The following is a 16,676-nucleotide window of genomic DNA, read 5'->3' on the forward strand; positions in this document are numbered from 1 at the left end:
TCAGGACATGAGCATCAGTGTCCATCCCAGAATCCACCTCAGCCTGGAGCACCAGCTGGGACAAGCTTCAAATCCCAGGGGGACCACACAGCTTGGGATGCTGAGGTCAAAGAACAGCGCAGCATCCCCCACAAACACCTCTGGGGCAGCCCATCCCCTCCCCACAGCCCCTCCGACCAAATCAATGGCAACAACCGAGCCTTTTTATAGATATATTTTTTTTAGCAAATGTTTATTTATATCAAAATACAAAACATTTCTGAAGCAGGGTAATGTTACATGAGGAGCAAGTTAATCGATTCCAAAACCCATCATTCTCCTACAGCATGGCTAGTTGTACGTAACATTGCAACACTGCCAGAATTTCTTATAGTGGGTACATTAAAATAAGAAAAAAATCAACTCAAGAAGTCAATCTATGAACATGCAATGTTACCGGCGATAAATTAAGTACTCAGCAGGCCTTAAAATTCCAACAGGCAGAGACCGAGGGGCCAGCTACTCCCAGTAAGGCAGGGCTTCAAACTCTCGTTTCTTCCACTTTTTGTTGGCTTATGAGCATTTACTCATTAACTGGCAACAGTCCAAGAGCCAAAAGGACCCAACTTTCTTGGCAGAGTGGGATTATTGCTTCGAGCTATCAAAGCAGCCCCAGCTCTCCAGGGGAAGGGCTGGGGGAGGGCTCGCAGGGCAGAGCCAGGGGTCTGCCTCGGCCGAGCACTGCGGAGGTCGGGCTGAGCTGGAAGATGTGAGATCCCCCGGAGGAGGGGGCTCGGTGGGTAAAACGCCCTCGGAGCCGCCGTGGGGATGCCGGGAGCAGCGGGCAGCGCTCCCGGCGAGGTCTCGGATCCCTGCCCAGGGCAGGATAGCACCCAGTCGGAAGGAGAGTTTGGGGTGAGGGACCCCCTCTTGTGCCCCTCATCGCACGCCTGGGGAGTGATGCTGAAATTTGGCTTTCCCTCCCCGCGGGCCGGGAATTCCGGGGAATGACGATTCCCATCCCGGGGAATTCCAGGGATGCCGATGGCAGCGCGGCCATCGGTCCCTCCTGCTGGCATTTCCTGGCCTTGGCGGAGGCCGAGAGCAACAATACAGATACAGAGAGATTATAGAGAGAGCGGAATAAGTTTCGTATAAGGCTTTGGTACAGCACCATCATGTCAGATTTATTTGTAAATCGTTTACAGAAAAAAAAAGCTTACTGAAAAAATAGTGTTTTGTTTCTCTTATCTTTTTTTTTTTTTTAATTATTTTTTATTATTATTATTTTCGTCTGAGGAACATACCTGAAAGTTCAAAAATTAACCCTCTAGTTGCCGTCTGGGCTCCCATCAAATGCTCGTTTTGCTGTGTGCAGTTCCATAATGAAGCTACTTGATCCCAAATCCCACTAAGTTGAGACACAGCCCGCCCAGCTTACAGCAGCCACCAGTCACTAAAATCAACACCACAGAAACCCGGCAGCTGATTGCTACTCACTGTTTAGTAAAAATTCAAAAAGAATTAAAAAAAAAAAAAAAAGAACTAAAACCCTAACAAAACTTCCAAAAAAATAATTAAAAAAAAAAGGTCACGACAAGGAACGTTATGGAACCAGCGGCACTAAAGTTTCTTTTATTGTTATTGTTATTTAAAAAAGTCAGTTCCACTGGTTACCATTGAAACAGCACCAAAGAGCACCCTAACGTGTGTTATACATCGTAATACTCGACATTCAAGAGATGGAAACGAGGTTGGATGGTCTAGTCTTTATATCCAGAGGCAAGAAATTCTTCTTAAAAAGAGGAAAAAGTTGTCCCACGCAACCAGAGAGGCGTTGGGTCTGGAAGAAAATCCTGCCTTAGGGGAAAACACTATGGGGTTAGGAGGGGATGAAATCAAGAGCTACCTATGGAGGTCTACGAGGGTTCAGAGAGTCTACAAACCTATTAAAAGGGGATTAAAAAGTCTGGGCTCCCCTGGAGAGCCAGGGATGCTCCCATGGGAGAGCTGGAGATGCTCCCAGGGGGACCCAGGGCTGCTCCCCGAGGAGCTGGAGTGCAGGTGTGATCCCCTAATGCCCAAAGGATGAACCTTATGGCAACGTGGGCATTCCCAGGATTTCCAAAGGGCTTCCCCACACGGGAAATGCCGAGGGACAAGAGCCTGCACAGATGTGTGGAAGGTCCTGCACCCCCTGGGGCCACGGGAGCATCCCCTGCCTGCCCTGTGCCAGCCCCAGAGAGGGGAAGAAGGGAAGTTTGGCCTTAAAGTGCATCTGGGAGGGCAAGGAGTGAGTGCCAGCATCTCCCACCGAGCCAGAACCTCCCGAGCAGAGACAGGCGCTTCCCACAGCTGCCAGCCGAGCAGGAAGAGCCTGGGAGGGGGCAGAAGCAAACCCCCCTGGACAGCAAGTTCCAGGCAGGTGCACATGGATGGAGGCAGCAGGGATGGTGTCCAAAAAAACCAAACCAAAGAAACCACGGGAAGCAGGACGATGCTGTGGGAGCCACCACCCCTGAGGGCAGAGAGGGGCAGCTCCTGATGTGTCTGTTTGGCATCCAGAGGGTTAACGGTACTGTGGGAAGTGTGCTTTGTAAACATTTCTAGCTTTCCTTTGCCTGTTTTTTTTCTGTAAGTGATTCCAGGGGAGATGGGGAAAGGAGAAAGCTGCCCGCCCCCCTGCCCACCCCCAGCAATACCCAAAGCCCCACCGGGGGGGGGCAAGGCAGCCCCCCAGCCCGGACACCGAGCGGTGAGAAATCTCATCCCTTCTCTTTCTCCTGACATCCTTTTTTTTTTTTCTTTTTTTTTTTTTTTTGGACGTTTGTTTGTTTTTTTTAACATATAAAATACTCACTTATGTATTCACCGCTAATAAATGCAAGTTAGTCCCACCAAACATGCTTTGCTTCGATATCAAGAATTGGTGCTGAACAAATCTCGGCTGGATATTTAGAAACATCCCCCACCCCAGCCCCCCCGACCCGACGAAGAAGAGAGAGAAATATCATGGAAAATACAGGTGACACCTACAGAGGACACGGGGCTGCTGCGAGGGGCCAGCTCCTGGGAGTGCCTCAGCCATGGGGACACGGCATGACCACGCTGAGGGACCTCTGCCTGCTCTGGAGGGGTGTAAGCACTCCAGGGCTGTGCCACTGTCCCCTCAGGGACATCTGAGCCCAAACAACAGCACCTGGACCCCCCCAGAGCCCAGGATTGTGGGACACAGGCTGAGGGGAGCGAAGTCCCGGTCGCCACAGCCCAAAGACAATCCCCAAATCGTGCCCTAGCGAAGGCAGAGGGGTGGTTTGCAGCTCCCTGGCATTGCTCAGTCCCAAACTGGCTCCTTGTCCTCCCACGGCCCAGGGGGAAGGGGGCAGGGATCCGGCGGGTCTGTACTGCCCTGCAGGAAAAGCCCCAAATATCCCCAGCACATCCCCCACCGTGCCAGGGCTCGATGCCACCTCAGCCATTGGGACAGGGAGAGCCCCAGATCCCATCCACAGGGACAGGGAGAGCCCCAGATCACATCCACAGGGACAGCCCCAGATCCCATCTATCCAGGCAGGGAGAGCCTCACAGCCCATCCATAGGGACAGGGAGAGCCCCAGATCCCATCCACAGGGACAGGGAGAGCCCCAGATCCCATCCATAGGGACAGGGAGAGCCCCTGATCCCATCCAGAGGGACAGGGAGAGCCCCACAGCCCATCCAGAGGGACATGGGGAGCCCCTCACCTCATCCAGGCAGGGAGAGCTTCAAATCCCACCCATTCAGGCAGAGAGAGCCCCAGATCCTGCCCCAGTGGACCCCACAGCACCAAGAAGCCCCAGGACTCTCCTGGACAGGTACTGACATTCCCTACGGAGCAGGTTCCCCGCTCCAGCCGGGTGCAGGGACCTGGAGAATCCCACTGTGGCCACCTGGGTGGCTCTGAGGGGCTCCACCAACTGCAGGAGGGTTTCAGAAACCCTCGAGGTTTATGAGGACAGCAAAGACAGGTGACCAGGGAGGCAGCAGCGTGGGGACCCTGTCCCCACAGCGTGTCCCCACCCTGTGCCACCCCCCCAGGATGATGCTCCTGTGAGCTGAAATTTGTCTTTTTTCTCTAAGAAAAAAAAGCCCAAGACAGCCCTCAGTGGAAGCACCACCTCGCCACGGCCCTGGGCAAGCTGGCAGGAAGCCCAGGCTTCCCCATCCTGGGATTTTGTCCCTTTTTAGTGTTTTTCCCTACTGAAACAGCAAACAGTGGTGATGCTGGGCCCGGAGAGGGCGGATCCCCCGGAGCACTGCAAGCCCCCCAGCCTGGCCCAGCCCTCCTCTCCCTCGCCACTGTATTGCTCAAACAGCACTAGGCATGGATACAAAAATAAAACAGCTATGTGACTTAGATATATATAATTTTATATATATATTTATATATATTTGTATATATATTTTTGTCTATTTATAGGTGGATGGAGAAGCAGAGAAGCTGAAGCGCAATATAATGTAAAAATACTCGCTCTGCTCCTGCTGTTGAGACTCTCCCCACCTCTGACAGCCTCTCTCATGCTGCACAGTAGTTTCTGACACCTATTACTAACGAATTATTTTAAATATTTATTCTCCCCCCCTTCTAAAATAGAGAGTAAATATATATTTGTTTAATTTTATATACAATGCGGTTTCAATACACCAATATCATTTCTTTAGATAGAGATACTGGGGCTCATTTCTCAAGTCTTTTTTTTTTGTGTGTTTTATTTTCATCTAAGTGCTGGGGGGGGAGTGGGTGGAAATCCAAGGAGCTTTCAGACCCAGGAAGATGGGCACCCTCTTTTGCAGCCCTGCAACCTCAGGAGAACAAGAATAAAAGCCCTCCTGGGAGAGAAAGTGTCATTTTGATGGTAAATATAAAATCTGGGCAAACTGTCCTCCATGGGGGATGCCAGCCCCTCCATGCTGCATTTCCCACCCCACTGCAACCAGTACAAAAATCCTTATCTACCTCTACAGCACATGCTTGCCTCATCCAACACCCCAAGCCTGGACCAGCCCCTCTCCCTGCCCACCCCCTCCCCAGGTCCTTCCTCCATCCATGCACATATCAAAAGTCAGCCAGAGCCCCAGGACTGGGGATGCTCATCCTGCTGTCACGCAATGCTGAGGAAAAGAGCTCAGCCAGCTGTGCCAAAACACCCAAAATTGGGGAAAACAGGCAAACACGGCTCCCTCTCATCCCAGTCACCCAGGCAGGGGAACAGGCTCCCATCTCCCGTCCCCTCCCACAACCACACTGGTCCTCCCTGCTTGGGGATGTGCCAGCTGATGGAAATTGAATGCAATATTAAGTTTCTTCTTTTGCTGGCACCAGTGTTGCCAAATCTGGTCGCTGCTTCCCAGCCCTCAGTTCCTGGATCAAGCATTCCCTGACAGATCTCTAACGGGAACAACTGCACTTCCCACCTCTCCTTCCCACAAACATGGGCAGAGAGGAGTCAAGACACTCAAAAACAGAAAAAAAACCCCAAAAATAATTAAGCTGAAGGGGCAAAATGGGAGTAAATATCCTGCTTTCTGTAAGGGCTACCCTGTGCCCAAACAGCACAGGGATGGCTCTGGGAGAGGAGTGGGATCCAGCCTGAATCCAGCTGCCCCTGTGCCTGGGGTCAGTACCAGCTCTGGCTTCACTGGTGACCAAATCCCCTCTCTGCCTCAGATCCTCAAAGTCCTGCTAATGAGGTTTAAAATAAAAACACACTGTCAAGAACATTTTGTCCCTCCCAGGAATCACTGCTGGGGCTGGCTGGCACAGCCAGTGCTGCATTCCTCAGCTCAGGGGACAAATTTAGCTGTATCCCTCTCTCATCCCTTCTGACTCACGCTTCTCTGGGAAGAACAGACGCAAAGCAAAATGCTTTCACACGAGTAACCAGAGAGCAGCATCTAGAGGGACTTGAGGGAAGGGTTTTTGCGTGGTGCAGCTTTTTCTTTAAGCAATGGCACCAGAGCTGAGGCAATGTGACATCCCCCCCCATGTCGTGTCCCGTGTCACGCCCCACGTGCCTCAGACACGCAGAGCACAGGACCTGTCCCTCCTGCTCCTCCATCTCACGGCCCAGGGGTGAGGCACAGACCATGAACAAAGCAAAGCTAAAAACTGGGGATGAAATAAAGAAACAGAGCAATTGTTGTGTGCAGCAGGGCCACAGCGCAGCTCACACCAGCACCTCTCCATCCCCACATTCCCCTCAGGCTGCAGCTGCTCCCAGCCCCTTCCCAGCTTTGCCCATCCTGATCCCCCGCTCCAGCACAGCTCTAAACTCTCCCCATGACACACACATACCCCGACATGCAAATCTACTGAATTCTGCAAACCTATCTACCTTTGTCCTACTCTTCTCTATCTATTTATATCTCATATGTACAGTGGGTTTTACTCCGGTTCCTTGAGAAGATTTCCTTCCAAAAAAGCCCTGACTTCAGTCCGGGGCTGCAGCGAGCCCATGTGGGACATGTGGAAATCCCTGAAGGTCCAGCCTCATGGAAAAATACCTCCAGACAAGAGCTACAGCTGAAACCAACCCAAAACTCCGAGAACTCCCAAATCCACGTCACTGCCTGAAGCAGGAAGAGAAACCAAAATGCCAGGCAGATTTTGTCCTAATACAGACAGTAAGGTGGGAGCAGCAATGAGTCTGGAATGTGTGCCATGTCTGGATGCCACCAGACATGACTAAGCCCTGCCAGGACCATGCCTGGGCTGCTGATTCCATATCCAATGTCCTTAACACTCCCAGAGGTAGGTACAGCAAGCTGTTCTTCCCTTTATATGCCCTTTACATTTCTATATCCAAACAGCATCACCTCCAGCCTTCCTCCAAAGCAGGTGGCACTGAGCCAGCTGACAAGGTGACAGACACCAGATGAACAGCCTGGAGTCCCCCAGTGCCCCAAAGCAGCCTCCAAGTCACAGGTGACCAGCACAGGGGAGCAGGAATGAGAATCCTCCCAGGAAAAGCATCCTCAGCTCACACAGACCCCCTGGGGGCTCACAGAGACCTCTCAGCTCAGGGGGCAGAGTGCAAACCATGCCAAAGTTCAGACTGGGAAGGGGCCCTGGGACCTTGCAGCTCCCCCCTCCCACAAACTCATTGCTCCCTGTGCCTGTGGGTGCTGTTAGTAGCAGGCACAGAAACGGGGCCCCACAAACAAGCCCTGAACGCTCCCTCTCCCACCCTTACACTAACTTGCATTTCCCTTCACATCAACACTGCAGAACCAAAACGCTGCTGGGGCTGCACAGCAAAGTCACCTTCCAAACACGTGGATGAGAGCTCAGCAAGTCCTGCTGGAAAAGCAGGCAAAGCACTTTCCCTGCCCTTTTTCCCTTCCTGCTCCAGGACTCATTGTTGGACTGCAAGGGGCAGCACCTCAGGAGCACCCCTCTTCCACAGGATCCCAGGAGCATCCTGTACCCACCTCTCCATGTCACCTCCCCCAGTTCAGGGTACCCCAGTCCTGCAACCCCCAAGGTGGCATGAAACCAGTGCTGGAGCATCCCCACCATGGCCACCTTGCAGGGAGAATCATAGCAAGGACCCCCCAAAACTGGGCTGGAACCCCTGCACTGACACCCCAGCAGAGCCCAGGGACAATATCCTTGTGATTCAGAGGAATTTCTTCATCGTGGGCCAGATTTGCCAAGGGACCTAATGGAACATCATGTTCACAATGTGAAAGGAGGAATTGTACAGTTACTGATACAGAAAGAGCCATCTACCTCAGACCAGCTTAGAAAATAAGAGAGTTTGGCCCAGGAAGATAAAAATCAAGATATATTTTGCAGCATGAAAGGAAAGAAAAAAAAAATAAAAATGAAGAAGCAGCAGCAGCAGCGACAGCAGCTGTGTTTGCAAACCACCAAAGCGACACGGAGTTCAAACGGGGGTGAAATGGGGGAAGTGTTTGGCATCGTCTGACACGGCTTCGATGTTTCCAGGTCCACGGAAGGAGAGAGGAGCAACCCTGAAGGGCATGGAAACCAGAGGGTTTGGAGAAGCGAGGAGGTTGCCAAAGCAAGAGGCGAGCCAGTCAGCCAAAGCACGGCCCGAGTCTATCGGAAGGTAACTCGGTCTAGCAGGGAAAGGAGTTAAGGATGGTTTTAGGGAGGAGCTGCTTCCACGAGGCGCCCGGGCGGGATTTCCCACTCCAGCAGCGTGGCAGGTACACGGCTGAAAGAGAGAGGGCTGCAGCTCCAGCCTCTAAAGGTCGAAGACCATGAAAAGCCCAGTGGCTCAAAACACCTGCAAAAGGAAAACAAATCTCAAAAGACTGACCCAGCAAGCCAGCATGCTCTGTCAACCTGCCCTGCACTCCAAGTCCTCTAGAGCTCCTTAAGATAGGATGGGGCATAGTCCTGAGGTAGAAACCTCAAGAGCCTGAAGACAGCGCCTGGCCCATCCGAACGGGTGTCGTAAATCGTTTGGAAAGCACTCAAATGGAAAAGCAACCCTCTGTTCCAGAGGCTGAGGCAATGAGAGCAAAAGGAAGAGCAAGTTGGCCACAGCACAGGTAGCACAGAGCCTCCACGCCTCCCCCGGCCCCGAGGGTCACCTGTCCATCAGGAGCAGCCCGGCTGGAGTGACCGGTGAGCTGAAGTTGGCCAAGCCAGGCAGAGTTTTCCCCGCTGCCGAGCGGGAGAATGGCATTAAATCAATTCAGATCCGAGCAGGTTCTAGGGAAAAACCCTAAAAACACACCCAAAGAAAAGAAATTCGCCGTCATACTGTTAGCAAGGTTGAGTTCTCACTCTGAGAGTTGAGGTTCTTACGTCAGGTCACTCGTCACGTCAATAAAAAGCCCTGGTGCAGGCTGGAAAGAGAGAGGCGTTTCTGCCAGACCCTCCCTCCTTCCCAAGACAAACCTGGTGATGGTTTGAGAAAGTTGTTAAAGCTCAGAAATATCTGGTTATCGATTTAGAGGATTCATTGTCCAGTGGTTCAAACCTTACTTAGGGCCTGAAGATTGGAAAAGACACGGCGCTCTGCTTTTGGTGGCCACAGGTTCCCGAGCATCCTGCTGGGAAAGGAAGCACAACCTCTAAAACCAGGTATGTGGAGGCAGAGCAATCAACAGGCTCTGACCTAAAAGCGTGGCATGGTCAGAGAGCCAGATCACAACCGAGAGCTCACGTCTTCCTCCAAACATCTCAGCCCTTGGAAGTTCAACCAGCAGCAAGAGCAAAAACCAAGGCAAAGCAGAATTAAAGGCGAGATTGCAGAGAATCTCTTGGCAATTCTACCTGGGAATAAACAAAAGTTTCATATGCAAATAGAGAGCCTGGGGCTAAAAACATGCCTGCAGGCTCTCCAGCTCTCCTGACACTTTTTCTACAGCTTGAATCCACTCAAAGCAAGAATATCTACATGAAACACTCGGTGTTTTATTCCCAGGCAGGCTGGAGGGTTTAGCACTTTACCAGAGAGGAAGAACTGTGCAAACCTGGATGCAGTGGTTGATTTTACCACTTCAAACAAAAAAAAAAAGAACCAACTCTAAATATTTTAAAGGTAGGGATTGCTTGATATTAGCACTAAGCATTTACATAGCACTTGCAGTCTGTAGGCCACCAAGTGCTTGTCCAAAGTGCTCAAATATGACTTATCCCCATTTTACAGATGGGAGAACTGAGGCACAGAGAGGTCAAGTGACTTGCCCAAGGCCACGCAGTCAGAGAGTGGAGGCAGAGCAGGAAAGTGAGCCCGGCTGTTCTCGGGTTACACCTTGCCTGCTAAAAACAAACCAAAAAAAAGGCCTATGCAATCCAGAAAACCACCAGCCACCAAACCTACCCCATTCTGAAGAGGAAATACATTCTGGTGAAGGGTTAGAACAGTATTACTAAGGGGAACAGGGAGCAAAGGGAGGCACACAACCCTGGCACGTGTCACAGCCGACACATCCGGGCTGGAGCAGGAAGGAAAAAGGGAAAAATGGTGAAACCAGCAGCAACATATTTTAAGCTGTCGCGAAACGCTGGGCTTAGCTTTGCACGGAGCCATCCACGTCCATCCACAGAGCTGGGCACTTCCAGATGCTCTCCCTGGGGCTCAGCACCTGCCAACGGAGGCTTTGGGGACCAGGCAGCCAAACCCCGCTCGCTCGCCACGCCCGCGTCTCCCCGCTTTGCGTTATCGGTAGGGATTGAACATCACACAGTAAGAAATCACATCACCACGTGGCCCTGAAGAACATTTGCCTGAGATACACAGAGTGTCGGGCAGAATTAATCAAACCCACCCTCACCAAAGCCGGCACACGCCACACCTGGAGGGGGAAACACCCTCAGATCTCATCAGCCCCACACCTGCGCGCTCGCACGGCAGCAAGCACACGTTACCGAGGCTCAAGTGCATTTGCACAGACAAATGGTGATTTCTCACATTGATTTGAAGGCTCGGGGTCTTTCTGGCTTTTCCCTTTCAGACATAGGTAAGGAAAGATGTCACGGGTGGTTTTGCTGCTGTTACCTTCACGTCAAAGGAGGGGGGAAGGGGGGAGGAAGGGAGATTTTCACAATTACAGCTTTCCTGGAATTATTTGGTCATGTGTTTATCATAATCAGATTCATGGGATTACCAGTTCCCGCCTGGGTTGTTAGGTTCTTGTCACTTAATTACACCCTGTGTCATTCAACTTCTTCTGGCGATTGAGGGCCAGCTGCTCAATCCCACACTTTCCCCCTAAATGCGCGCTGCCGACGCAAATGTCAAAAGCTCCATCCATGCCTTTGAAGCCTAGAGATCTTTTCCAAAACCGAGGAGCAACACCCCTTTCCCACCCCACCCAAACTGTTTGGGGTGAGGCAGAAGTGGATTTGAGGAACACCCAGCCCAAAGCATTCTCCCCAAAGCATCCCCCGGGTACCCCAGCTCGTCCCCGCCGTGAGCCACCGAACCCCTCAGAGAGGTGACAGCTTAGGGGTGTCCCCCCCTCTTTCCCATCACCTCCATCCCCCCGTGATGTGACACCAGCTCCCTCCACCGCTCCTGTTCCACCTCCTGGGACCGGTGCTAGGCTAGAGCAGGGTGGCGTGTCCACTGGTGTCATCGTGGTCCACGCTGTTGAGAATGGCTGTCTGGTCTTCAGGGAGCTGCCGGTGGCAGAGGTCGTCCTTCAGCGCTGAGAGCCGGGCGAAGGGATCCTGACGAGGGTGTCTCTTCTTCTTGCGGAGGCAGACAGCTTCGTCAGGTGACAGTACCTGAGAGCTGGGAGGGTGCTGAACCTGGGAGGCAGAGCCATCTGGGAAGGGGGGAGAGAAGGCAGATGGGACTGGAGCCAGCAGCAGGCAGAGCAGAGCACTTTGCTTGCTGAAAAAGGGAGGCAACAGCAAGCCTGGCCCTGAACACGCAGTTTGGCAAGAAGGGAAAATGCTGAGCATCAGGGAAAATGAAATTAACACTCAAAATCCAAACAAATGACTAAATATGGGAGATGCATGGAAAGGACTAAGTTTGGAGGAGCAAAGAAGGGACAACCTGCAGGCAAGCAGCCCGGGGAGACATCCCTTTGGGAGGCAGGGAACAAGGGCAGCATCCAGGAACAGGCTTGGAGAACCCCAGCGCTGGAGCCGGCAGGGATCTGCCCAAGCTCTGCTCACAGCAGGACACAGGGAATGCCGTTGGGGACCGTGGGGTCCTCGCACTCACTGGGTTGTTTTCTGGATTTCGAGGAGCCCTTGGATGACTTTTTGGGCTTCTTTATCCGCTGGTATTTCAGAGCTTCGAGCCTCTCAGGTGCAGCAGCGTCCCCGGGCGGAGATGGACGTTTTCTAGGAAGGAAAAGCAGACACATGCCATCAGCGGCTCCCGGCCACGCTCGGGCCTCTGGACGTCCCCGGTGGGGGATCAGCCGATCCCAGCTGGCTCTGCCGTGGAAAAGGAAGAGGTGAGAAACCCAGGGCCGAGGGAGCAGGGCCAGCCAGGTGTGCCAGAGCGCGGGATGGAGGAAGTGAGGCGTCCCCGCTGTGCCCCTACGTCTCCTCCACGTTTTCGAGCGGCACATCGACCCGGCCGGTGCCACATCCAACGTGGGCACCCCAGCTCACCTGCCTGCCATGCCAACACTGCTAGACAAAACAGGACGGGGCAGATCCTATGTCCGATAAGGCATTTCTGGGAAGTGATAGGGTACCCCTTGTGATGGAGAGAGAAGAGAAAGAGATAGGCAGAAGCAGCATGGCAGCATCGAGACGGGCACCATGAGCCACCCGGGGCGGACAACACCTGCACCACAAACAGCAGGGAGGCAGGATCCTGCTGGCCCTGCTCCCACAGCCAGAAAAACCAGGGGCCACACGACAGACAGGGACACCAAGGGCACACACCAACAGAGCCGGGAGAGATACCTCATTCCCAGGTCCCTGTGAGAAGCGACAACAGAAACGCAACAGCACAGGAGCATCTGCTCCTGGAACAGCGAGAGGCTGGGAGCTGGAAATGGAACACTGACAAGGTTTTATTGCAAGGACAAGAAGGACATTTGCAAAGGGGTGCTTCCTGCAGGAGAGCCAGCAGGTGCAAGGGATAGTTTATCAGCTGTACCCCCTGGGGAACTCTTCTACAGGAACCAGCTCAAGGTGTAGTATCCTCCCCTTTGCAAAGAGATTTTTTGTTTTATTTCCTTCACTGTACCTGTTTTTCCCATCCAAGGCCTGGAAAGCATGACTGCTGTAAAGAGCAGAGCATTAGAGGAAAACCTTTTCCTTAGGAGAGCGGGCAGTCCAGCTCTTATCTAAAACACATCACAGCATCCCCCCTTCTTGCTGCTTTCCCGTCTCCTTCCCCCTTCTCCATTTTACTTCCATGACCCTCCAAGAGTCACCAACTCTTAATGCCACAGAAGAAGTCTAAGGCCATCTGGGATAAACCCAAGCCGCTTGCAGACAAGGTGTCCAGAGAAGACAGGAAGCCTCCACAAAGCACCTTTCACTGCAACAAAACCCACACTTTAAGCCAGGCTCCAGTGAGGAAAGGAGATTTAAACCAGCCTGCCAGCACCCTTCAGAGGAGATGACTCTCTTCTGCTCTGACAACTTGGTCACCAGAGGTCAGCAACCAAACTTTGTCACAGGAGCCACACAGAGGACAGTGCTGATGGCAGCTCCGCTGTGACCAGGGCAGCCATCAGCAAACCCTGCAAGCCATGGACAGCAGGAGGGCAGGAGGAATCACCTCAGCTGGCTGCAAGAGGCAACATCAGTGCCTTCAGACTCCTGCTGGGACACAGAACCACTGAGGATGATGTCCCCCTGTCTGTCAGCAAGGTGTGCCCCATCCAGCATTGCAAAAACACCGTGGCTGCTGGCAGGAGCAGTAAGGAAGGGGCGAGGACACGGGCTGGAGCACAGACCCTGCACTCCCAGGCTGTGGTACCAGAGTACACCCACCCACGGAGAGTCTGGAGCTCCTCATCTCCCCTGGGGTCCAGGCAGAGCCTGGCTGGCACTGAAGACCCCCTGCAGGCTTTCCTCCACGGGTCCCCACGTGTGCAGAGCACAGTGTGACAGCAGTGCTTCCCATCCAACATCCCAAGGGTCTCCAGAGCGTTGAAATTTCAGCTGGAGCGCACAGGCAAGGAGCTCCTGGGAGATTTTTCCCCTTGGGGAGCAGAAGGGTTTTTGGGTTTTTTTGAAGATGAGTGTGATTGTGAAGCTTCTCAGTTTTGCTGGCAGCATTGGAGAGCACCCGGGGAAGTGCAGCGCGAGGTGAAGAAGCAGCTGAGGCGCAGCAGACGCAACAGAAACCCAAACACTGGGCACAGAAAAGCTCCTTTTCATGTTTTCCAACGCAACAGAGACGTCAGGGTGCGGAGAGTCCCTGGAGAGCCTCTGTTCCAGCTCCCAGCAGAGCAACACATCAGCCAGAGATGAAGCAGCTCATTAGACATGCTGGGAGTCCCGCTGGCTGGATCCAAGCTTTTCCTCATCCAGAAGACAACGTTTACATTTGCAGAGCTCAAACGCCTTCCCAAGTGCGATCAGCCTCTTGTGAGAGATGCTGCCAGCAGCAGCTCTACCCTCTGAGCTGAACCAACTGAGCTTCAACCATGCTGGCTGAAGGTAGGACCACAGTGACCCACAGGTCACAGCATGGCATTCCCCACAGCAATTCCTGCTTGAATGGCCAATGACAGGCTTTTCCCACTTATAGCCAGCATTCTGTGGGGTGCACATGAGCTGCATTTCTGCAGGTGCTTGGATAATGGTGACTTCAGCTGCTCCAGCTCCATCGCACACAGAGTTCAGGTGTGCCAAGCCCTGGACAGCACCGAGCTCGGTGATCCTGCCACCATCCTGCCCACCAGCACCTGCCTTCTACCACCTCTTCCCACCACCCAGACAGCTTTTGCCTCTGTTATTAAAGCTCAGCCTGTAAAAGTCTCTTGCTCTTTCCACTCTTTTTTCTTTCTAAGAAGAAGCTGTCGTGGCATGCTGACAAAATTAAACAGATTTACATGAGGGATTATGAGGAAATTGCCTGAAGCTCATTTCCACTAGTTCTCCGTAATTGAACTCGTATTTATACACACAAACATAAACAGTGAGTGCACTGAACCCATGTGTCACCATAAATACTGTCTGACCTCTGGCAAGGAAGAGATACAGAGGACAAAATGATGCTACTCAGCAGCCAAATTTTATCTGCTCTACCCACCCTTTATCTCTTCAAAGGGCGCCAATTCTTCCAAATTAATTTTCATTTTAAGCTCAGCCAAAAGCCTCTTCGTGCCCCCAGAGTTCACATATTGGGCAGCTGCCCACACATGAAGGAGTTCTTGAATACCAACAGATGAGATGTTCAGGGAGGTGGGCGAACTTCTTCTGGAAACTTCAGCATAGAGCCAAGCAAAGGAGCTTTGAGAAGCCCACGTGAACTCCTGGCACCTTCTGCGAGGCACCACCAACACCTGGAGCAGCAGTTTTCCTCAAGTCTTCAAAGGAAAACCCTTCTGCATGAGCAAATGTCTGGACTGCAAGGACTGGGAGGTACTGGAGAGGCCACAAAGGTACTGAAGGACCTCCAAGAGTCCCAAGACAGGAAAAGGAAGTAAAGGAGAAGTATCCAGCCCAACACACATCACAGCTGCTCTTCTTCAAATGTCCTTCCATGTACGAAGCAAAGATATAGGGGAGAAGACCCCTGAAATCATCCACTCAAAAGGGAACCCACATAAAGGAAAGGTGCAGGAGATTCAAGGATATTATAGATATATTTATATATATTTAACCTCATGGAGATCTCAACACACACTCCCTGTCTCCTCCTCTCCTCGAGCCAAGACATTGACATCCAGGAATAGTTTGGGCATGTTAGAGCATCCACTTGGATGAAGTAGAGCATCCACTTGAAAGGAGCCCACTGTGTCCTTCAACCCTTCATCCTCCTCACATGAAGAGCTCAGTTCTACACGAGGCTCCTGCAAGTCAGAATTCCCACTCTGCTCCGAGGCTGCTGCCTCCATCCCGGCACGCTTGGGATCCTTCAGCACAAGAGGTGCCAGAGAAACACTGCGGTGACAGCCCCAGGCCAGGGCTGCTGCTGCTGCCAAGGCACCGCCAGGAGGGAGGGAGGAAGGGGCTGGTCACAGCAGGGAGCACACCAGAGAAGGGGTGCCCTTCTACAGGTCTGCAGACACCACAACTCATCTACACAACGGACTTCACCACCATGCTGACGGAGAGGAGAGAAGGCGAGGGAAACGGGGCTGGGCTGGACAGGAAGAGGGGGATACAGTCATGGGGAAGGGGAGGGGAGAGAGGAAGATAAATGAAAAACAGGAGTGAGAAAATATATAAGGAAATTAAAGATACTGAAAAGAAAAGTAAAGTAACAATAATAATAATAATAATAATAATAATAAAGAAAGAAAAGAAAAACGCACTCAGACAAGCGGACTCACAACTTCTCCAAGCGGAAGGAGGCATGGAACACATGCAGAGGATCAGCACATGGACAGTCTTTAAAGGGGAACCTGTTTTCTTTCAAGCGGGGAGCGAGGGCAGCTGCTCCTCCCGCACGCCTGGCGCCGACGTCCCTTGGTCACTCAACGCTACGCCACTGCCAAGCCCCCCAGCTCCCAGCACTGGCAGTACTGCCCTGGCGAGGGGGGCCTGGGGAGGCCATCCAGGGCAGGCTGCCGTGCCGAGGAGCAGGGGAGCTTGGTGCCTTGTCTGTGGTTTTTGGGTTTCCCTCTGCAGGGAGACAACAGCGCCCTTTTCCCTGTTCCAAGATGCGTGCTGCATCCCGAGAGAAGACGGTGGGAGAACTCCTCGTGCTGGCTCAGTAACTGCATCATTTATCCCTGCCCGTTCATAAAAACTACCTCAGCTTCACCTAGCAAAAGCCACCATGCTGCAGCAGGGGGCTCATCTGCTGCCTCTCCTTCTCTCAGCTTCTAACGTTGCAATAGAGAAATCTGGCTGGTCTGGTATAAAATCCCTCTGCTCTGCATGCACTGACAATTTTATGACCCCCAAATCATCAAGAAATTACTCGGCTGGGCTCTCTACGGGATTCCTCGCTTATTGAAGTGAGATTTATTCTTCTGGTTTCCCCTTTCTGGGGATAATGACTCTGGAGTTGCCCCTGTGACTGCTGCTCCCAGCAGCACCCTGGAGTAGGACACACGGCCACTGTCACCCTGCT

At 52.5% G+C, this 16,676-nt stretch overlaps 1 protein-coding gene across 7 annotated transcripts in view; it reads right to left on the reverse strand.

The window, feature by feature from the left end:
* Positions 1–213: 213 nt before the first annotated feature.
* IGSF9B (immunoglobulin superfamily member 9B) overlaps positions 214–16,676 on the reverse strand; it is a 50,534-nt gene continuing 34,071 nt past the window's right edge. For 4 of the 7 annotated variants that reach the window (XM_050983496.1, XM_050983495.1, XM_050983494.1 and 1 more), the window contains 2 exons: positions 11,679–11,800; positions 214–11,271 (listed from right to left, as the gene is read on the reverse strand). In XM_050983496.1, the coding sequence (XP_050839453.1) occupies positions 11,048–11,271; positions 11,679–11,800 (346 nt within the window). In that variant the 3' untranslated portion in view covers positions 214–11,047. Of the gene's footprint in view, positions 11,272–11,678; positions 11,801–16,676 lie in introns of those variants that run through there. The other 3 variants (XM_050983497.1, XR_007779456.1, XR_007779457.1) reach the window with 3 other exon arrangements.

The sequence above is a fragment of the Serinus canaria genome, chromosome 24 (genome assembly GCF_022539315.1).
Source record: "Serinus canaria isolate serCan28SL12 chromosome 24, serCan2020, whole genome shotgun sequence".
Lineage (NCBI taxonomy): Eukaryota > Metazoa > Chordata > Aves > Passeriformes > Fringillidae > Serinus > Serinus canaria.